Consider the following 24160-nt stretch of genomic DNA (forward strand, 5'->3'; position numbering starts at 1 on the left):
AGGATCCAGATGTAAAGGTGTTCCTAGGATCCAATATCCCCAACGAGATCGAGGAGGATTTGGTATCCTTCTTAGGGAGAAGAAAATCTACCTTTGCCTTCAAACACTCAGACATGACAGGTATTTCAAAGGAGGTAATCACTCATAAATTAGGCCTCGATTTATCTATTAAACCCGTCCATCAGAAGCGAAGAAAATTCACTCCTGAAAGGAACAAGATCATACAAGAAGAAGTTGAAAAACTTCTTAAGGCCGGTATGATCAGAGAGGTTCAATATCCTCGATGGCTGGCTAATGTGGTCGTTGTTTCAAAAAAGAATGGAAAGTGGAGGGTGTGTGTGGACTTTACAGATTTAAACAAGGCATGCCCCAAGGATCCTTTTCCGTTACCACATATAGACTCCATGGTGGATGCCACGGCAGGACATGAAATGCTTACCTTTATGGATGCTTCCTCTCGATTTCAACAAATTCAGATGGAACCATCTGATCAAGAGGATACAGCCTTCATGACTTCTACCGGCATATACTGTTATATTGCTATGTCGTTTGGACTAAGAAACGCAGGGGCAACATAGCAAAGACTAGTCAACATGATGTTCAAGGATCAGTTGGGAAAGACTATGGAGGTATATATAGACGACATGGTGGTAAAGTCGAAGAAAGCTGAGGATCACCTTAGAGACCTCGAAGAAGCATTTAATATCCTCGACCAATATAACATGAAACTGAATCCATCAAAATGTCATTTCGGTGTTAAGGCTGGAAAGTTTCTAGGATATATGGTGACCAAAAGAGGGATAGAAGCGAGCCCCGAGCAGATAGAAGCCATCATCAACTTGAAGTCTCCTGCAAATGCTAAAGATGTCCAAAGACTCACGGGAAGAATAGCCGCTCTCAACAGGTTCATCTCAAGATCCTTTGAGAAATGCAAAGATTTATACGACATTCTTAGAAAGAATAAGAAGTTTGAGTGGACGGAAAAGCATGAGGCTGCGCTCAAAGCCTTGAAGGATTAATTATCCTCAGCTCCAGCTCTAATGAAGCCTGTGGATGGAGAATCCTTATATCTGTACCTAGCTGTTTCGGGAAATGCTGTAAGTGCTGTCCTTGAAAAGGATCATGAAGGTGAACAACATCCTATTTATTATGTAGGTAAAAGTCTCCTAGATGCAGAGGCCAGGTATTCTCATTTAGAAAGATTAATTCTTGCACTTATTATGGCTTCTACTAAATTGAGACATTACTTTGAAACTCATACTATTATTTTGAGAACTAATTATCCTGTTAAGAATGTCCTTAGAAAGCCAGAGTTATCAGGTAGAATGGCCAAGTGGGCTGTGAAACTGAGTGCATATGATATTCAGTACGAGCCAAGAACAACCATCAAGTCATAAGCACTCGCAGACTTTGTGGCTGATTTCAGTAGCGACGTGCAGAAAGAAGCTGACTTGGAGGTCCACAACTAGAAGAGACCAAAGATCCTTGGATACTCTTCACTGATGGCGCTTCCAATGTAAGAGAAACAAGATTAGGGATCCTACTGAAATCGCCACACGGGGACATATTACCCCAGTCTATAGCGTGTGAGTTTCAAGCAACGAACAATGAGATAGGGTATGAGGCTTTGATCGCAGGTTTGCAATTAGCTAAGTGCATGAGGATCAGGTATCTTCAAGTATATATAGATTCATTATTGATTGCTAACCACTTTAATGGCTCATATGCTGTTAAAGGAGAAAAACTAATCAAATATCTAGATGTTGTGAAGGAATTAGCAAAATCCTTCGAATTTTTTAGCAATGTACAGGTACCAAAGGAAGAAAAATGCCGGGGCAGATGCTCTGGCAAATTTAGCCTCATCTCTGAAAATTCCAGAAGACACGAAGATCCCAATCATTCAAGTTCTCTCACCATCAATAGGAGAACAAAAAGTTGGGGAGATAACGAATGACAAGGAGATTGTACTTTGGGATCCATTATCCTCAAATATCAAGAATTATGGATCCTCCTGATCAAGAAGTATATTCAAACATGAGAGATTCCAACCACTGAGAATCCCAAATCCTTCAAACTCAAGGTATGACAATACATTTTATTAGATGATATGATATACAGGAAATCTCTTGCAGGTCCGTACTTGAGGTGTATCGAGGATCCTGAAATCCAAGAGGCGCTCAAAGATTTTCATGAAGGTGATTGTGGTAATCACACCGGAGGTAGAGCCCTGTTTTCTAGGATTCTAAGAACAGGATACTTCTGGCCAATAATGAAGAGAGATGCCGTGGAATATTCAAAGAAATGTGATGCTTGTCAAAGATATGCAAACATCCTTCACCAGCCAGCAGAACCTATGTATCCTATATCCTCTTCATGGCCTTTCATGAAATGGGGTATGGATATTGTAGGCAAACTACCTAAGGCACCAGGAGGAAAAGTATTCATGCTTGCAATGACGGATTACTTTTCAAAATGGATAGAAGCAGAAGCTTTTGTTCAAGTACGCGAAAAAGAGGTGATATCTTTCGTTAAAAGAAATATTATTACTAGATTTGGTATCCCCTCGGAAATTATTTGTGAAAATGGTTCCCAGTTTATCGGGAAAATAACCACTAACTTTTATGACAGTTGGGGCATCAAGATGATAACCTCTACTCCAGTGCATCCTCAAGCTAATGGTCAAGCGGAGTCTAGCAACAAAATCATCATCAACAATTTAAAGAAGAAGCTAGGATCCAAGAAGGGAAAGTGGGCCGAGGAGCTACCATATGTTCTTTGGGCCGACAGGACAACACCCAAAAATGCAACAGGCCAAACACCATTTTCATTGGTATTTGGATCAGAAGCAGTAATCCCTACAGAGATGGTGGTTCCAACAGCAAGAACAAGCATCCGTGATCCCGAGGCCAACGAAGAAATCCTTCTTGAAGACTTGGATACTGTTGAAGAACTTAGAGGCCTAGCCAGGATCCGAATGGCAGCTTATCAACAAAGGGTAGCTGGGGCATACAACAAAAATATAAGGATCAGAAGATTTCAAGAAGAGATTTAGTTTTGAGAAAAGCCTTCCAAAATATAACCAATCCGGCTGATGGGAAGTTAGCACCCAAATGGGAAAGTCCTTATCATATCGAGTCGGAGGCAGGAAAAGGGGCATATCATTTGCTCACGATGGAAGGCAGCAGGTTACCAAGAGCATGGAATGCTATCCACCTTAAAAAGTACTTTTCTTATCAGGATCTAGTATCCTGTGAGGATATATTATCCTTAGAGAATCAAGGATCCCCAAAATTGGTAAAATCTATCCTATCCTTTATCCTTTTCAGTTTCTTAATTTTCAATTTATGGATAATATATTCTTAACGATTTATTTCTTCCAAGTTTTAAGTATCAATGCAGGATATTAATAAGATGTGTAATAACCAAGAGGTTGGCCACCTCTCCTTTACATTCAAGGTACTTTACTATTTCCCTTGGCCTAGCCCACGATTAGATATGATCCCCGATGTTCATATCCCCTAAGGTTTAAAGGTTTTCACATTTCTTATAAATTAGAGTTTCTACACTCTCGCCTGGAGCGCACGCTATCCAACGTATAGTCCGGGGCAGCAGGACCAGTACACGCTTAGTGGCTAACAATTTCGTTGTCTTAGGCTATATGGAGGATCCTACGATTTATGGTAGACGTACCATACCACCGGTTTATAACGTTTTCACGTTATCTTACATTTGGGCTAAATCCCGGTTTGGGCGAGTCCCCAGTTAACATCCGTATTTGGGCTTGTCCCCAGTTTTGGGCTTGTCCCCAGTTTGGGCTTGTCGCCAGTTTCACGGGCTTGTCCCCAGTTGCATGGGCTTGTCCCCAGTTTATTACTTGGGCTTGTCCCCAGCTTAATGGGTTTGATCCCAGTTAACATTATAAGTGTTTGCAACAGTTCATCACAAAGACAAAGTTCTATGGATTCAAAGTCCTAAGGTTATCTCTTCAAGGATTATTGAAGGTTCAATACTTTTGGTAACTTAGGTCTACTTAGACCTTCTGGTATGGTTTCTATTAATAAATCTACATTGTTTTAGTTGCAATGATTTTTGAACTTTTTAGGGGTTATCTCTTTAAGGATACTCTATTATAAAAACTTTTATCAATCTTTGAGGATCCTTGATCCTATAGTTTGTTCTTTAAGAATATTCTATCCTAAACATTTTTCGTAAGGATATTTATCCTAAAATCTTTTACTCAAGAATATTTCTCAAAACTTTCAATAAAGCTAAAGCTATAATCAAATAAACTTTTAAAAATAACAACTAACAGGCAGATAGTTAAAAGTTTTATATTATTAAGCATAAGTCACCTGGACTTACCAAAACCTTTAACCCGGATTTCACCATACAAAAGATGGACTATCCACCCGGGTTAAACAGGTGTTACTAATTGTTCTTAAGTGCAGGAAAATAAACATCAGAGGCACAAAAGGTTTCATCCCCACAAACAGAGGATCCATCCACCTTCGGTACCCCTGGAAATTGTCTTGAGGATCAGTGATCCTTAAACCCTACTTACTATTGTTTATTACAAACCAAATTATCCTTAGAAAAACATCAACACAAACAAAAAAGTGGGCTCGGGCCTTGTCTTTTATATCCTTCATCGCCCACTTAAGCTACATCTTCACCCTCTGCAGCACCTTCTCCATCACCGGCTTTAGCCACCTCCTTGACACCACTAGTCCCAGCCTCGTTTTCTTCAGCCATCTCCTCATCATCTTCGCCACCAAGAGCCTCCAGGGCAGTCTTCCACTTTTTCACGTCTCAGGTCGTCTTATCGAAAGCAGGATCACCGGCCTCCTTCGCTATCTAAATCCATGCTTGGAACACCAACCTAGCGGCCCACGTCTTAGCCTCGTCTGTAGCCTACTTCACTGCCTCTTGGTGTTGGGTTTCCGCTAAGGATAGCTGATCCTCCAGCTGTTTTTTGTACTTGGAGAGTTGGATCCTGGCTTTGTCCTTGGCAACCACGGCTTTCCCTGGACCTGACAGCTTCTCACTCATCTGGCTGATGACCTTTTCGTAGTGCTCTTTGAAAGCATTCATAGCCTGCATACAACCATGTAATCAGGGTTAGAAGGATATTGGATCCTAAAATTCGAAATATCAAGATACATGATACTTACAGAGAGGACTGTGTCAAAATGGGTTTGGGGATCGGAGGACCTCTTTCTTTTAGAAGCAGCGGACATAGCTCTGGTCGTTGCAGTCTTGGGCTCGGAACTGGTTGCTGCCTTCAAAGCTTCTTTCTTGATGTCCGGGGAGGTGACCATACAATTAATGTCTTCTAAGGAAAACTTGCTAGCTGATTTCTGGGATTTCTTGGCGCCTACAAAAGATAAGTTAATAGATGAGTATTCTAACTAATTTTATTTACCTTAAAATTACAATAATAGACTTACTTGACATACTGGAACCCGAGGAGATTTCACAGAAAGCTTCAACGAAACGGCCTTGAAAGGTTCTAACCTCGGTATCCAGTGCAAGGAACCGTTTTGTTTTCTCTTCTGTAATAGGTAACTTACCCAAAGAAGCAAAGTTGTCCACTGCAAACAAAAAGAAGATTCAGAGTTAAAGTTAAACCACCAAGGATCCTACTATTTTTTAAGGATCCAGGATCCTACCCTTTCTAGCCCACTTTGAAAAAAGGTCAATCCCTCCAGGTATGGAGTCACGTTTTACAAAGAAAAACTGATTCCTCCAGAAGGAATCGTTTAATGTGACTTTCAAGATCGGGTGGGGTTGTCGAGGCTTGGATTTCAAGATGAATCGGGCAGGACCGTGGGTAGTAAGGGTGTACAAATGTGAAAGCTCTAGAAGACCGAAGTCGATCTTTGTTCCTCGATGATTCTTTCTATTGTGCTGAGAACTCGCCACACCATAGGCATAGCCTGAATATAGGATATGCCCGTGGAATCAAAAAAGCTTTGGGTAAAGGCAGGGAATGGATAGCGATAACCGATCAAGAAAGTACAAGCCGGCATACAGGCCCAGATCTGAGAGTAAACGTCGCATCGGATTCCGGCATCGTATGGACGGAACTCCGTTCCCGACAGAAACAATGCTCGAAGTTCGTCTACTTCGGGGTCTGTTAGTTTGCAGATTTCGATAGAAGGGTTGGCTATCAGGTTTTGTGGTCGCATCTCAGACAATCCAGACTCGTCAGACGCTTGCTCGGAAAGGTGTGAAGGGGAAGAAGAAGACGAAACAGTAGACATTATTACAGAGACAAAGAAAATAAGAGAAGAAAGAGACGGATACCTGATGCGTCGCTTGGATATGTGATTATAAGAAAGATATAGGGCGGCATATATAGGCGGTTATGATTATCTCAGGGGCCAAATGGTAAATATATCTGGAAAACCGTCCCATCATCCAGTTTTCGCAGAAGTTTTAAATTTCAAAATGACAGCTGTGTTCCACTATCACCCGCCATTTTGGGGGAAATTATTAAGACTGATATTTTCTCTACTGAGGATATATTATCCTTGAAGATATGTCTGGATCAGTTATCCCCCCGAAGAGCTCCAGAACCATGTCGAATATCAAGGATCCTCAGAGGTAAATATAATTAACAATTGTTTCATATGTGTAGGTTATTGTTCAACAGAAGTAACGGCTATGTGACTTGGTCCACCTTAAATTTCGCTACTGGAAGCTACCAGCACGTGGTCATTGAACGTTGGAAGAGTAGTGGAATAGTGGCGGATAGTTAGGACTTTTTGTTACATGTATTTTCTTTATATACATCGAGATATGATCGATTAGAAATATCACTTGTACTCTCACACACACTAGAGCAGAATCAACTACTCTCTCTACACACTAGCTTACTTTGTAACATCGATCATAATCTCCAAACCATTCTAACCCTTTTTTGTCATTAATAAATTGGTGATCGACGAGTTGTCATCACCCGAGGTTTTTTTATTTTGATCTTAACAAAGGGTTTTTCCTCGCAACAAATCTCAGTGTTCATTCCATTTTCATTCATATATTCGTTGTTACCATTTTAGCACTAGACCTCACATTACAAATTTGGATACATTATCCTTAGCAGATTTTTGTCCAAAACAATTATTATTATTATTATTATTATTATTATTATTATTATTATTATTATTATTATTATTATTATTATTATTATTATTATTATTGTATAAATTTTAAACTAATATAATTATTATTACAATATTTTATTTTTATAACATAATTACTATAGTTTAAAACCGTAATTACACTAGTTATGTGTATGCATATTAGGTTGATTTTATTTGTATCGGATCTCACCCATTAATAATTATATCAATGCATTTAATAAATAATTAATGAGTAAATATGAGCACAACCGCACATAATATAAGCCGATCAATTTTCCGGTTGTCCGAATAGTTAGCCCACCACGAAGGTTAAGAAACCAGCTTTCAGTTGTAGAAAAACGAGAGAGATGTGTGGGAAAAGATAGTGGCGACACCAACCTCCAGTGGCGGATTCATGAATTTTTTTAAGGTGGTGCAATACTTTTAGATGCTTCAATTTCATGGAATCGGATATAATATTTCGGGTTGGTTCGGGTCGGTTCATTACATAATAAAAGTTTGATAAAATAATAAAAAAGACACCATCATTTGAAAATAAAAAACACATAATATAAATACAATGATCTTTACGAATTAAAAAAAATACTTATCGTTGTTCCCTACGAGCCTTCATCTTTTAAAATCGTTACATAATATAAATACAATCATTCAGCCGGATGCCTGGACTACCGCTGGAAGGAGGTGTGGTGTCTGCGTAATCATGGTGGAGTGGGGAGAGAGGCAGATAGCGGTGTTTATAGTTGTATCTTTGTTTAAAGTTTTGGTTTATGAAACCTTATAAAGCTGCATAGAAAAATAATAAAAAATAAATGTAGTGTAAAACGGTTTTGAACAATAAAAGGCTGCATAGAAAAATTTAAAAAAAAAGTACTATAAAATAGATTTGAACATGTGACCTTCAAATTAGTTTTACACTACTTTAAAAAAACTATGCAGCTTTTTAGGGTTTCATAAACCAACTTTTAAACAAATATAGAACTACAAACGTTGCTCGCCTGCTCTCTACCTCTCTCCCCTCTCCTTCCTCCGATAGTCAGATACACTATAGATTATGAGTTTCTGATTCTTGTTGTATATTTCAGAATTACAATTTATCTTGTTCTGGGTTTGGGTGTAAACATTCCTGGTTTGGGAATAACAAAATATTCACGTTTTTTATTAAAAAAAGAAAATTGTCCATTGCAGTTCATTTTTTTGTTTTTGTTTTTGTTTTTGTTTTTGTTTTTGGGGCTCAAATAATATTTTCGTGGGTTGATATGGGCATACTAGACAAAATATAATGATGGCTTTTCACTCAAAAGACTAGAACAAAATATTCCTCAAAGAGAGAAAAACTTGAAGAATGACAAAGACGAATAGAAAGTTTGATGAAGATGTTTGTATGTGTTTAAGACTCATAAAACCTTGAGAAGAACCGATTCGAACTATATATACGAGAAGAATGAGCCTCGGGCCCAACTGCATACATAGCCATCTTCAATAGCAAAACAGCTACTTCTTAAGCCCAATTATATTGCAAGTCTCTAGCCCACAATCATACAACTAGTTGGTAATTGGTTCAAAAGTTCAAAACCATCATTCTCAAAATAACCAAGCAATTAAAGAAAAACCAACATTTATTTCAGCACAGTTATTCTAACTTATTTGTTTATGGACTTTTCTCTACTCACTACCCAATTGATACACACTGTATATAGTTCCAAGAAGTATTAGCATTAAATGCACTCACTACTATAGGACGTTTATTAGCATGTATTATATGACTATAGTGACCCAACATGCCGATCAACGCATAAAAGCTTAGACTTTTAGGTAATGCATCGGAGTAGCAAGTGTGACTAATAGCGCTACGTACTCTTGATCTAGTAGGACCACTAATGATGACATGGTCCAAGTGACGTTTAATTATCCTCACCCTAAGTTAGAGAGGGCACCCATTGGACACTGACGTTCATTATTCTAGTTGTGTCTAAACATGTACCGATTCTCAGCTAAGTCCGGTCACGTTGAGTTCCTTTCTACTTGTGTTGGTGTATATATATAAATGTATACATACATCGAAGGAAATTAAACAGGAGCTCAAGGAGTCCGATTAAACACCACCACACAATCTTTATACCAACACTATGCCAACCCAAACCGAGACAACTAAACCCCACAATAAATAATAACTATACTATTACGGCATCCAATATTTTCTAAAACTAAATACATAAGTTTATTAATGTGAATATTTTGTTAAACATATTCTGATGACTTGACGTGTAATGTGTTGCCACTCGAATAATTATTTTAATATAATAATTACAATAGTTAAAATGCTAAACATAATCTTCATTAAAAATTACTTTTTAATACACCAAGACCGGGATAGTGTTGAATGACGTGTGGATCTTTTTGCTATAGTTTTAATATATATGGTATAGTGTGTTTCAATATAAACTTATTTATCAAATATAACGTGTTGACGGGTAATATCTTGGCAAGCCGGTCATTTTCGGCTCCCTTCATATAAATTTCGTGGTCCATAAAAAAGTTGGGCCCTTGTGGGCCATGTCTAGTATGATCCAACTCACATTTAAAATTTACAATTATTATTTTATTATCCCACCTTGTTAAAACAAACACGTCTCTAACTTGACAAAAATTATATTATTTACTGTTAAAAGAGTATAATATTTTTGTTAGATTGAAAAGTAGAACTTGGTATCCATCATCAAAGTTGTATAGTTTTAATATAAACTACCAAATGTAAAAATGTAATAAAACTTTGTATTGACAAGAATGTTGATTACGATACTGACGAACAAATAAAGAGTAATCAAATGGAGAATAGAATCCGTGATAATAAATTAGCTATGTTGATGCTTGTGAGAGAACTGTGTAATAGTTGATTATGCTCATGAATATGGATGGTTGCCGACATCTAATCTAGTCTAACTATAGTAATAAAAGAAATAATGAAGATAACATGTCAATCTCACATTTATTCTTGCTCTAATATCTTTCTCATTCATCCTACCTATCCATTTTCCTTGGGTTATGGGGCAAACTTATTTTGACAAATAGGTTATAATTTCATTTCTAATTCTCTAATCTATCATCTCATTCATCCTAGTTATCTGTGGGTCATGAGTCAAAATAATTTTGATGAATGGGTTATAATTTCCTTTCTAATTTTTTTAATTTTCATCTTATTTATCCTACATATCCATGAGTTATGGGTCAATACAATTTTGAAAAATGGGTGATAATTTCTCATCTAATTTTCTAATCTCTCATCTGTTATCCATTGGTAACGAGTCAAAACAATTTTGGCCAATATTGTATATAAAGAGATTTTTTTAACTTTATAAATTTGATGTTTTAGACTCTTTTTGTTTGTACTGTATATTTTATTTCTTTTTACTTTTAATTTTCTTCATTTTCTTTCAGATAATAGATCTTATTTATTTTTATTATTTACACGAGTTCAAAAACTAGTAACGTGCATATGCATTATAACAAATTTTAAAAGTTCTATGCATTCTCTAATTAGAAGACATCGTTAAGTTTTATGGTCTTCATATTCAATTCTTTTTAATATAACTAATTGACAAAAAAGATTTAGATCCAGCATTCTATTTATTGATGATTGTGTAATTGTGTACGTGTAACCAGGGTTTTGTTTGATCAACGAGCATTTGATCGTGATTGTTTTACTTAATTTAATAAAATTGTCCATTCAAAATAATTTTTGAAAAAAATCCAACATTGTATTTTGAAACCATTTGTAATCCGTGGTATCTAATTCTAGATATTAACGATTCTTTGATATTATTGGTCCTTCTAAATTAAACTAATTAAATCCGACTAATAAAACACGAATGAAATGATGACAGAAATTGATTGCCAAGTAGATCCGTTCATTCACCAATGAGGTAGATGTCTCTTTTACACGTGTCACAATTTTAACCACAAACATTTACCATATAATATTGTAGTTAACATGCATTTTATCTGACTAATTAAGCATTTAACAACCACAAGTATGATGATTATGTCATGAGTTGGTTGTCTATTTTATAATGGTACAAAAGATTCAACAAATATACTAAACAAACTATTCAAGCTTAAGCCAAGCAAACTAATGTGTTATCTTCGTAGTTAATGATAAAAAGTTTTTGTGTAATCCCACCATATAAATTACAATCGAGAGATTATTTAAGGTGGAAAGTAGAAGTTGAATGAACACCTTAAAAACTGATTTTGAATTAATTTTTATCTTTATTCATTTCATGATCTCATTAAGCTTTATTTCACATGTCATTATTGCTTGCTACATGGTTTTTTCTTTTACAAGTGGTTTAGTTTAACTTGTTTTTACCTTAACTCGCATATATGATAATTAGTTCCTTTACTTTAGCATAATTATCTGTAATTACATCACATCACGTTACTTTATTAACGCCTTAACCTTTCACTTTTTTAACTGTGAATGAGAAGGACGATGATAATTTGTTTAACTTTAAATATAATAAAAGACAACTTCTATAGCTTTCTTTTCAATCTTGCGTCACAAACTTTTTACAAATATACTTTTTGGCCCCTAAACAAACTTAATTTTCTTAGGTTTTGGCAACAAAACTTTTGCATATATATACTTATTGACCCCTCAACTTTATTTACAAGTTTTGGTTTATAAGACTTTTACCATGAAAGTTTCACATGTATATTTTTTGGCCCCTCAACTTTAATTTCACATATTTACTTTTTTGCCCGTCACCTTTGGTAATTAAACTTTTGTCAATAAACCTTATCGTATCGAATCGAGCTAATACTTGTTCTTATTAAATATTATTATTATTAGATTAAATATTCATATAAAATGTCAACTACCATCAAATTGTAAAAAAAAGGAAGAAAAAAAACTACACAGGTAACATATAATAGGGATGAGCATGGGATGGTACCGGTACCGGTACCGATCCCGATTTTCCCGATCTCAAAAATTGGAAATTTATGGTACCGGTACCGGTACCGAAATATTCGGTTCACAACCGGTACCGGTACCGGGATAGTACCGGTACCGAAGGTAAAAAATCGGGAAATACCGGTACCGTAACGGTATCGGTACCGTGCCGATCCCGAAACTTAAAATCTTGGTACCGATTCGGTACCGACTATACCAAATCGGTACCGATACCGGTACGGGTACCAATCGGTACCGATCCCGATTTTGCTCATCCCTAACATATAACGCTTTACTATTTCAAAACAAAAACTAAAATAAATTTTAAAACGATTCTAAAATGAGAGAATCAAAAATCGAGTAAAATGTACTATTAATCTAAAATAAAATTACAAAAGTAGAAAATATCTGGGAGTGTCAAGTGTGAGGCATGAAATGTGTAAAGAAGACCAGAAGGAACAGGGGCGGATCTAGTATGTAGGATACGGGTTCACGGAAACCCACTGAGTTTCGGATTTTAAATAGGATGTCTATATAAAATATTGGAGTGAACCTGTATAATAATGTTAAGTGACACCATTCATAAAGTAAACCTTGATGCACTGCTAAAGACTCTGTCCTACTATATAGAGGTGCACAAATCGGTTTTTTTAAAAAAACCGGTTCGGTTAATAACCGGACCGGTTTTTTTTGGACCGGAAAAAACCGGACCGGTTTTTTTTGGACCGGAAAAAAACCGAACCGGTTAATAACCAGACCGGTTAATAACCGGTTTTTTCATCTCAAAACCCTAACCGGTTAGGACCGGTTTAGAAACCGGTTAGAACCGGTTAATAAACCGGTTTTTTTATTAACCGGTTTTTTAGAACCCGTTTTTAACCGGTTAACCGGTTTTTTTTTTTTTTTTTTTTTTTTAATAACCATAAAAAACGGTCAAAAAACCAAAAAAACGGCTATATGCCCGTTATACAACGGTCAAAACCGGTTTAACCGGTTAACCGGTTATAAAAAAACCGGTTAACCGGTTATAAAAAAACCGGTTTAAACCGGTTTTTTTATAACCGGTTATTAAAAAAAACCGGTTTTTTTTATAACCGGTTTCAAAACCGGTTTTGGCTCTAAAACTTAAAACCGATATACAAACCGGCGGTTTGTAAACCGGTCAAACCGGTTTTTAAAAAACCGGTTTTTTTAAAAACCGGATTCCGGTTTAAACCGCCAAACCGGTTCGGGAACCGGTTTTTTTGTGCACCTCTACTACTATACTAACAACTCGGGTTCAATTCCCTTCCTGTGCGCCCCTTTTTCCATAAGGGTTTCTGTCATTTTTGGATGCACACAGAAGGTGACTAGCACCATTGTTTTTTGTTTGTTATCTGATGTTACTTCAATTTGTAATTACCAAAACGTAAAAACTTATCCAACTTTTGTAGACTTGTAGTGAATAAAATTATTAGATTGTGGCCACTTGTGCGGTTGTGCATAATAGGCTAAAACGTTTGAGTTTTTGGTTCTGATTGCCAGCTAAATTACTTGGGATAACATTGGCTAAAATATATATATATTCATATGCTTTTGTTGGTGACTAACTATTGAAGCAGTCGCAATATGGTGTTAAGTGTTAAGATGCAAAACCTTCTACATTGTTTCATATCAAATTTATGGTATTGCTAAAGCACCTACAACTTATCCATTAAAGTAACAAGGAACAATATGTGCGGTCCTATTGAGTTTGGATGTAGAGATAATATTCAAAGAAGGTAATGTAGATATATGAAGAACCTGGAATACCAAACACAAAATTATCACCTAAACCACTTTCACAAATTTTCATATATATATGAAGAACATGGAATACCAAACCCAGATAGTATCACTTACTCACTTTCACAAAATGTCATAATCCCCTAGCTAGTCTCATAGTCGTTCCTCACAAAGTCATGACGACATTGTGATTCAGTCTCTAACTTTTAAGCACTTGATCATTGAGTTTTTTTTAGTTGTGTACTTGTTGTGGTATAAACTTGAATGATTGAACGACTAATACCATATTTGAATACTTCTTTAGTTTTTATCATGATATCGTATATTATAATGTTCTTCGACTTGACCCGACCGATCCGAAAAATTTAACATTTGGTTGTGGGTAATTTGAAATCTGAAAAATTGTGAACCCATAGGAAAAAAATCCTGGATTCGCCACTGAGAAGGAACATGTGAGTTTTAGTTTAGTCTCGTAATTATTGATTTCCACTTTCTAGTTTTGTCCTCCTACGGTAAATCTATACAAATTCGGCCCCTGAATTATAGTAGTCTTCCATCACTTTCCCTCTGCTCAAGCCTAATAGTAGTTATCTTTGCTACCAAATCATGTTACATAACACAAACCCTTTTAGAATAAAAACAATGTACTTTTAATTATCTTCACCTTTTAAACCTATCTTTCTTTCTTATAAATAAGGTTTAGAAACACACCAACATATAAAAATATACATAAATATTTGTATTCTTTTAATTTTTTTTATCGTTTCAAATTTATGCTCTCTCACATAAATAAAGCAAACAGAATTAAATTTGAATGTTATTATTTTGTAACCTTGAGCGAAGACCAACGGAAGCCATAACGCTAACAAGAATTTTTAGTCAAGATTGTCGGTATCGTGCCAAAGTATGTTGATGTTTGAAAATAACGTACGTGCTGAGATAGCAATGATTTAACTTCAATTAATCCCCTACAATTATCTTAAGTCATATTGGTAATCAAACATAAAAAGATTCATGTAAGTCTACGTAGAAGCAAGCATCAGAAATTAAATCAACTAGCTTTGAGGATCGAAAGTTTAAATTTGCAACACTAAATAAAAATCAAAAGTTTTATAAAAAAGATTTTTATAAAAACAAAAATGATCAAGATGTTTTCAAAATATATGGATTTCAAAAGGCTAAAGCCAAGATACAAAAGGAATGGACCAACTAAACTTTCCAAAATACAATCTGTCCAAAATGGTGAAAACGACATGGTCATGGAAAAGGGTCAAATATGTTTTTAGAAATCTCAAAAGATTATCCATAATTTCATACTAGAAGAGTGACAACGCAATACAGCGGGAAATATATACTTTGATAATCATGTAAGAAATTATGAGTGTTCATTATTCTGTTTGAAACCGTGAGACCATTCACAAGTTTCGTTTCCCGGTTGAAACCGGAGCTGGCCGTACATATTGAAATGTTAATTATTTACTTATTTAGTATTAGATATGTTTTATAATATATATTAGACATAGTTAAAATATAGTTAAACAAAGTTTAATTTAATAAAGACAAATTCCTCTATTACAACTTTAATTTAGCCCAGTTTCCAATATGTTGTTTTTAATCTTTGTTCTTGTTATGATTTCGTCTTCTATTTACTCTAATAAGGTTTATTATTTATGTGACCAAAATTATCTTTGTTTATAGTATGATTCTCTTAATAATGTGTTAGTCGATGTTTAGTTTGAAGTGAAGGTATATGCAGACTAATAATTTTTATTTTAACTTTTAAACTCAATTTTTTTTATTAAAGTACAAACTATATCGGAATCTAATCGTTGGTAATGGTTTGGCTTAGTTGGGTTTTAATTTTAAACAGTTAGTTTCGGTTTTCGAGGACAAAAAAACGTGTAAAGTTGGCTCATGATTTAATTTAAAACCATTAAAATCAAACCGCACACTTTTGCATAAATTGTTTTTTTACTTCGAAAACTATAGCAATATCATGCTCAAATAAAATATAATAAAATGCTCATTTTTATAATGTCATTTATTTAAAAAAAATAATAGTGTATGAAAAGTTATGACAGTTCAAAAATCATGGAGGTAGTTGGATTAAAAGTGAAAATAAAATAATATATAATTAAAGATTAAGTACCAATGTTGTAACTTTAAGGGATGAAAATTGTAATTGTTTTGAAGAAATTTGAAATGCATGTGAAATTTAATGTAATAGTGAAATTTTTGCTTAGTTAATGTTGTACCTAATGCTTTTGAGTGTTGTGAATTTAAAGTGTCTTGATTTGTTTATAAGTGATGCATTATATATAGTATAAATAGTTAGAAATAGGTTTGCAAAGGTGGACAAAATAAAACACAAATTCCAACTTGTATCGATGAACCAACCATGGCGTCCACTGTGGGTTCACCGGAATTTAACCCGTGTGTTTTGTAGTTGTGTCTACAAATTTAGGCTTTTGTGAACCATTTTCTTCACCCTTTTTTTGTTCTCTAAACACTTCCAAATGCATATCTAACATACATCTCTATAATCAGTTCCTTTATATTTATACAATGAATAAAGAAGAGATATCGAGATTAAGAAAAAAAAATACAAGAGTTATACGACAACTAAATCAATTTATTCATACTTGTATTGCTGTGAAGTTATCACTTATCACTATAATTGTATTAGTGATTAGTTTGTGAGTGGTTCACCATACTTGTTTGGTGACTTGTGAGAAGGTTAATCACTACCTGTTGAGATTAGTGAGACAAAGAAGGCGATCACTACCTTGAATCAATGAAACGTTTGTACGAGATGATCACCATCTTTGAACTAGAAGTGCTTGGTGTAACGGTAATCACCTCTCTTCAAGAGAAACATTAGTCAAGCAACTATCGATTTGGGAATCGTAAAGAAGACGTAGAGTGAATTAGTTAAAATCCACTTGAACCTCTATACTCATTTTTGTCACCAAACACCAAATATAATTAAAAGTATTAAAATGCTTTGAAACAAATATTACGTTTTGTACAAAATGTTGCTTGATAAATAAAATAAGACCAATTCCAACGGGACATCAGATGGTGATTCCAGAGTGGGCTCTTTAAGCTTTTTATTCTTTACAATCCCATCGAATAATGATAAACCTTTAAGCTGTCAAATTACCAAACGGATTCAGTTACAACAGAGAGGCAGGTAAGCGGGCAACAAGCTGCGCCGCCACCCATTTTTGAATGGCAAAACCGATCCTACTGAAAACATAGTTATCGTTCTTCGGCGTCATTGAGTTATTGTGCACGACCCGCTGAACTCTTTTTAAAAACGTAGCAGCATCAGGAGCGAGAGACCCAAATGTATCAAAAGCAAAAGGCATGTTGATTTTCAGCACACCTCTTCTCGTGCTTAGTAATCTTTACAGTGGCTAATTAGTTTTGTGTGTGAGTATATATAATTATTTTTAAGGCCGATTGCTAATTTATTTAAAGAAAATAATTAGAACAACCAAAAGTGTAATCTGAAATTAGTTTATATAATGATTGTTCTTTATAGTTTTGATTTAGGTAATTCTCGTTGTTTGTAAGTTTTGGTTTATGTGATGATTATATTGTAACTTTATTAAAGTTAATGTAGCGTGTAAAATTTCTTTTCTTCAAATTTTCAAATTTCTCTAAATTTTGCAACATTCAAATATATTATAATTAGACGGGTGCTTGCACGATGCAGCGGGTGTTTGAACCTGTTAATCACGTAACATTGAAATCGTTTAAACCGGTCATTATTTTGACTTCTTTTTTTCTTTTTCTTTTTTTACTTTCGGTTTGTTGGTCGGTTTCAAAACTTTCAAAACGTAGTGAATCGTTGGTTCGCGGTTTATACTGGCAATCAACTTTATGAAACCAGACCAGACTGTAAATGTTGAATACGTTTTAATGTTTTTTATTATTAATTATTAGATATGTTTTGTAATATATATTAGATATAGTTAAAATTTAATTGAACATAATCTTTTTATTACAAATAACTTGGCTATACAACTTCAAATTAACATAATTGCAGTATGATTCATTTTGTGATCTTTGTTGTTATTAATTCACGTTTTAGATCTTCCATTAATATCTACCATTTATGTGGCTAAAATTATCATTTTTTATTTATGATCCTCTCAACTATCATATTATGTTGATGTTTAGTTAAAATTGATGGTACATTTAAATTAATAATTATTTTAAACTAAATTTATTATTAAAGTTTAAACTGTGAAACCAAACTGGAACCAGGCTGTTAGCAACGATTCGGTTTCAACTTTCAATGGTTGAGTTTGGTTTTGGACGACAAAAAATCAGTATTAACGGTTGAACTCACAAGTTTAACTTAAAAACCATCAAAATCGACACTGAACACCCCTACGTAACATATTAATTTATTTAAAATGAAAAAAATTATAACAATATCATATCCAAATTAAAGATAATAAAATGCTCGTTTTTATGGTGTAATTTTTTTATAAAAATATTAACGTTTGAAAAGGCTATAGTCGTTTAAAAATCATGGGTGGGAAGTTAGTTTACAACTTAAATTAAAAACATAATATGGTTAAACATGAGGGACCAAACTTGTAAATTGAATGGATTGTGTTTAAAAGACAAGTTTACCCTTACTAACACATGTACCTCATGCTTTAAGTGTTGTAAATTACTTAATAATGAGTGTCTTAATTTGCCCTTGTTTGATGTATTATATATAGTATAGATATAGATATATATTATTAATAATAATACGAAATTAAAAAAAAAGATTAGTTTAAAAAACAGTTTTATCAATTATAAAAATAAATTTAAACACCAGTGATAATATATAAATTTAAGGATCTCTAAGAATATTTATGGTTAAAGAGAACATGAGATTTTTTATAGATGAGTAAAAATTTTATGTCATATGATTAAGCGCGTATATGGTCTAAGTAACAGTATAAAAAAAAGAGATGAAAAGTTGATCAACTAAGTGGTATACTAGATACAAGTCATATTAATCAATGGACTAATTTGTAATTTATTTAAGTTTTTATTAACGCTTCACATGTTGCAATATAATATTTTTTTGATAATCTAAAGATGTATTTTAAAACCTCATATTCTAAATTAAATTTTGGACTTTCACACTTCATGTTTTACACGACAATAAAATAATTTGTTTAGTACTTTAATATAGTTTTCAGATTATTGAATACAGACCCATGTTTTATTAGCTTGGAATTATAATTTCTCATCAAACTAAAATTAACTCTCAATTTTAGCAGGGCCGTCTTAGACTTTATACAGACATGGTCATAATAAAAGCCCGATATATTTTAAAAAAAAGTTATATATATAGTCTTAAATGGTGAATTTGGCTAAAAATGGCTGAAAAGAAACCAATAAGGGCTCGAAACAATCTGAACAAGTATATAACACATTAAACAATCTAATAAAGTTTGAGCCTCTAGTAATTAAATATAACAATTATGGTCGGTCTTTTGGGAAATTTTTTTATACAAGGGTCATTTTTTAGTACTCGTCTTGGGCACTTGAAATAACAGAGACGACCCTGAATTATAGTAGTTTATGATTTAGTTTTAACGGTTCTCTTAAATATGTTATATCTAGTTAATACAGCATATTTTTATGTTCATTATGAAAATGTCATCGCATCAAATTAACATATTTACTGGTGAACACACTATATGTTCACATGTAGTGTATTCTCTTGTGAGTAAAATGCGTTGTTAAGTTAATTACAAAAATTAATCGTATAAAAAGAACTTCATGTAGACTCGTGACTAATAAGTGGTTGTTAATATTTTTAATAATGGTTTTTAAGTTTTAGTGGTTTCTTTTCGACCATTAAACACTCGCATATTAGAACCATCCCTCCTTTATCTACCTATAGACCAAGTTCCACACAAGAAAACCGGGTGTTATCTCATGCATATTTGCCATATTTAACCTACAACTTCTACAACTCTTTTGTCCATTGGCCATAGAGGCACGTGTAAATCAATTTAAAATATTTTTAAGTCATCTACAAACATTTGAATATTTGAATTAGGGAATGCGTGTGTTCTTAAAAGATATTTTTGTGTTGGTTCTAAGTTCGTCGTTCAAAAAATTAAAAAACAAAAACTAATTATTACACACATTAAATTTAAAACCTTTAATAAATCCAAACTTGTATCCTAAACAGCCAAGTTAAATTAAGTAATGAATGTCTTGAAATATACTACATCTAAGACATTAACACAAGCCAAATATTCTTTTCTCCAAAATGAAGGAAAACATTGATTAATAATATTAATTGCAGTAGTATTTGTATTTGTATTTGTATTTGTATTTGTACACGTTGGGTGAGAGTGTATTATATATAATTATTTGCGGGTCACATGAAATTGGGTATTTATGGAATCTTCGTCGTCATCATCCTCAGTCACGACAAAACCCATCGATTGTGACCCGATCAACCAAATTCATGATTGCCTTGCCACACTGTACTAGTGCTGTAATTCCAACTTAATTTCACTTTAATCCCATTTCACTTCAGTAAAATCTTGCGTGTATCACTGTACTTTCTTCGTCTTTATATAAACCCCACTTGATAATATTCTTCACAAATAATAATAATAATAATCTCAATTGACTGCTCTAATCCAACTTTGATTCAATCCCATTTCTGGGTTTCAAAATTTCACACCCAATTCAAATTGTTGACTCTTCGTCGTTGAATTCAGACGGTTCAAGCCTTCCAGGTACGATTTTGACTTCAATTGGTACGATTTTGACTTCAATACAATTTTGAATTTGGGGTTTTTATTATTCAGCCGTTAATTGTTCATAAAGATTGTTAATTTGGGTTCAGTTTTAACATTTTAACTTCAATAGTTACGATTTTGATTTAGGGGTTTTTGTAATTCAAGTAATTCAGCCATTAATTGTTCATAAAGATTGTTAATTTGGGTTCAATTTAGGGTTTTGAGTGAACACGACGATTCAATTGTAGCATTTTAACTTCAATTGTTACGATTTTGAATTGGGATTTTTGTAATTCAACTTATTCCGTCATTAATTGATCATAAAGCTTGTTAATTTCGTATCCAATTCTAGGGTTTTGATTGAAATTGACGATTCAGTTTTAGCTTTTAAACTTCAGTTGTTACGATTTTGAATTGGGTTTTTTGTAATTCAAGTAATTCGGCTATTAATTGATCTTAAAGCTTGTTAATCTGTCTAGTGTTTTGAGTAAAAATGACGATTGGGAACGGTAAACCCGTGAAAGAAAAGCGATCAAGAAAGAACAAGCAACCAATGGTTGACGAGAAATCGCCGTTATTACCCACCAAGAAATCTGAAGAAGCGGGTTTCGAAGAATTCGATGGGGCTTCGTTTACCGGTGCAGTGTTTAATCTGTCTACAACAATCGTCGGTGCCGGGATTATGGCTTTACCTGCAACTATGAAAGTGTTGGGACTCATACCCGGAATTGCTTTGATCATCTTTTTGGCTTTCTTGACGAATGCCTCGATCGATCTGTTGATCCGGTTTAGTCGAGCAGGGAAGTCGGTTTCTTATGGCGGTGCGATGAATGATGCGTTTGGAAGCATCGGTAGAATATTGTTACAAGTTTGTGTGATGGTTAATAACATTGGTGTGCTTGTTGTCTACATGATTATTATCGGTATGATCCTGTTTTATTTCTTTATAAAATTTTAAACTTTTAATCATACAAGATCTCTATGGTTTTAATTTTGATTCGTATTATGTTTTTAAGGTGATGTTTTGTCTGGAACAACATCTGACGATGTTCATCATGCCGGTGTGTTACAAGGATGGTTCGGTGTGCACTGGTGGAACAGTCGGTTCTTCGTGCTTCTTGTAACTACACTCGGGGTGTTTGCTCCGTTGGCGAGCTTAAAGCGGATCGGTTAGTGTTTTTTTGGGTTAAGTGATATGTTTTGTTTGTGAAATATATGTTGAAAACTGAGTTGTGTTTTGTGCAGATTCGTTGAGTTATACGTCTGCGTTATCTGTAGCACTTGCGGTCGTTTTTCTGGTGATTACTGCGGGAATTACGGTCTTTAAATTGGTAACTGGAAGTATTGCTATGCCTAAATTGTTTCCTGATATCGTGGATTTTACATCCGCGTTTAATCTATTCACGGTTGTCCCGGTTCTTGTGACTGCTTACATTTGTCACTATAATGGTATGTAAACGTGCTAAACGGGTCATGTTTGCTGGTCGAACCCGAAAAATTTGACATGATTTCGTTGGTTGACACAAACATGTCCTGTTTAACCTGAATTTTGGTTTGATTTTATCTTTTTTGCATATTAATCCTCTTCAAGATTACAATTTACGTTAATAATACTACACATAAAAAATAATTACTTTTAAATTTTGGCATAAAATACCTTCAAGTTGTATGGCATACAACACATTCTTTAAGAAAAATAGATGGGTCAACTCGTGAACCTGACCCATTTAGCTAAATGTGGTTGTGGTTCGACCCAAAATTGGCCTGAACCCGTTTAGACTGAACCCAGCTTTTAAGTTAATAATTCGCTACATTTAAATGCTGATTTTATTTTTTCACATTTAATACTCTTTAAGCTCACAAATGTACGATGAATATATAAATATGTATATAAAATAGTTACGTTTGAATGCACACTTCTTGTGTTATCTTTTATATTTAAGTAACTAATAGTTTTTGACATTAAAATGTTGATTTTATTTTTTTGCATATTAATACTCTTTTAAGATTACAAATTTATAATGACTATACAAATATGTATATAAAGTAATTACGTTTGAAATGCACATTTCTTGTTTTATCTTTTAAATTTTGGCATAAGTGAAATATCAAATGAGTTTTAAGATATATGACATTAGAACACATTTTTCAAGAATATTATACGAGTTAACCCATAAGTCGACCTGAACATGACCCGTCTAGCTAATTGTGGTTGCATTTGACTGAAAATTGACAATAACTTGTTTAGACTGAACCCAGTTTATAATAATTTGTGAGATTAAATGTTGAGCTTAAAATCTTGCAGTTCACTCGATCGATAACGAGCTTGAAGACAGTACTCAAATAAAAGCGGTTGTGAGAACATCACTTATCCTCTGTTCATCTGTTTATGTAATGACAAGCCTTTTCGGGTTTTTGTTATTCGGTGACGGGACAATGGACGATGTACTTGCAAACTTTGACAGAAATCTTGGAATCCCGTACAGCTCGTTGCTAAACGATGCTGTTCGTGTTAGTTACGCACTCCATTTGATGCTCGTTTTCCCCATCGTGTTCTTCCCGTTAAGACTCAATTTGGACGGGCTGCTTTTCCCTTACAAAGGCCCATTAGTGTCAGACAATTTGCGGTTTGCATCCATTACCATCGGGCTCATTGGCGTCATCTTTTTGGGTGCTAATTTCATTCCGAGCATCTGGGATGCTTTTCAGTTTACCGGAGCGACTGCTGCGGTTTGTATCGGGTTTATTTTTCCATCTGCCATCACTCTTGGGTAAGTTGCATTATCTTTGTTATATTTTATTTTCATTCAATATCATAATATTGATATGATGATATTATTGGTTTAAATATAAATATTAGGGATCGATATGGGATAGCGAGTAAGAAGGATAAGATCTTGTGTGTTTTCATGATTGTTCTTGCGGTTTTCTCGAACGTGGTGGCGGTTTATAGTGACGCATTGGCTTTGTTTAAGAAGAATGGGCCGACCACCGAGTGATGGTTTTGTTTGAAGCTTTGATGGAGGGATGAAATGCAACTCGGGTTGCTTTCTCTGGGCTAAGTTGTATAGAGGTGTGATTGGTGTTTTCGATTGTTGTCATCTTGTTTGATTTGTATTTGTATTTGTATCGTGTGTTCATTCGAATGCACTTAGAAAACGGTTTCGTATTGTGAACATTTACTTTTAAGAATATATATATAAAAAATAGCCATTTACATAATTAGAGTATTAGACAATTAGTAGTTTTTCCTTTCAAACTATTTCAGTACATCGGTTTAGGAATTTTCAAACTATACCCACCGTTTGGTATACGGTTAATACTTAAAATCAGAAAAAAAAAAAAAAAAAAAAAAGACCAACCAACCGTGGGGTTTATGTCATGTAACTTTTTTATATTTTAGTTGGTTCTTTAATTGTTTATAAATGTTTTGCTTAATAAAAATACATGGAGTCAGTCTTAAATTTTAACGTTTAAAACATTCACTTAATTATTTTGATCGTGTTTCATCTATTCGTTCT

General features: G+C 34.1%; 1 protein-coding gene across 1 annotated transcript; it reads left to right on the plus strand.

The window, feature by feature from the left end:
* The first annotated feature begins 20455 nt into the window (after positions 1-20455).
* LOC143595938 (amino acid transporter AVT6A-like) lies at positions 20456-23866 on the plus strand. Its single transcript, XM_077074832.1, has 6 exons — positions 20456-20636; positions 21119-21562; positions 21656-21808; positions 21885-22088; positions 22945-23410; positions 23500-23866. The coding sequence occupies exons 2-6, from the start codon at positions 21133-21135 to the stop codon at positions 23636-23638; spliced, it is 1392 nt and encodes a 463-aa protein (XP_076930947.1). The 5' UTR covers positions 20456-20636; positions 21119-21132; the 3' UTR covers positions 23639-23866.
* Positions 23867-24160: the final 294 nt, after the last annotated feature.

The sequence above is a fragment of the Bidens hawaiensis genome, unplaced genomic scaffold (assembly GCF_021521415.1).
Source record: "Bidens hawaiensis isolate Kalapana, Puna unplaced genomic scaffold, B.hawaiensis_p1.1 tig00001721_1, whole genome shotgun sequence".
Classification (NCBI taxonomy): Eukaryota; Viridiplantae; Streptophyta; class Magnoliopsida; order Asterales; family Asteraceae; genus Bidens; species Bidens hawaiensis.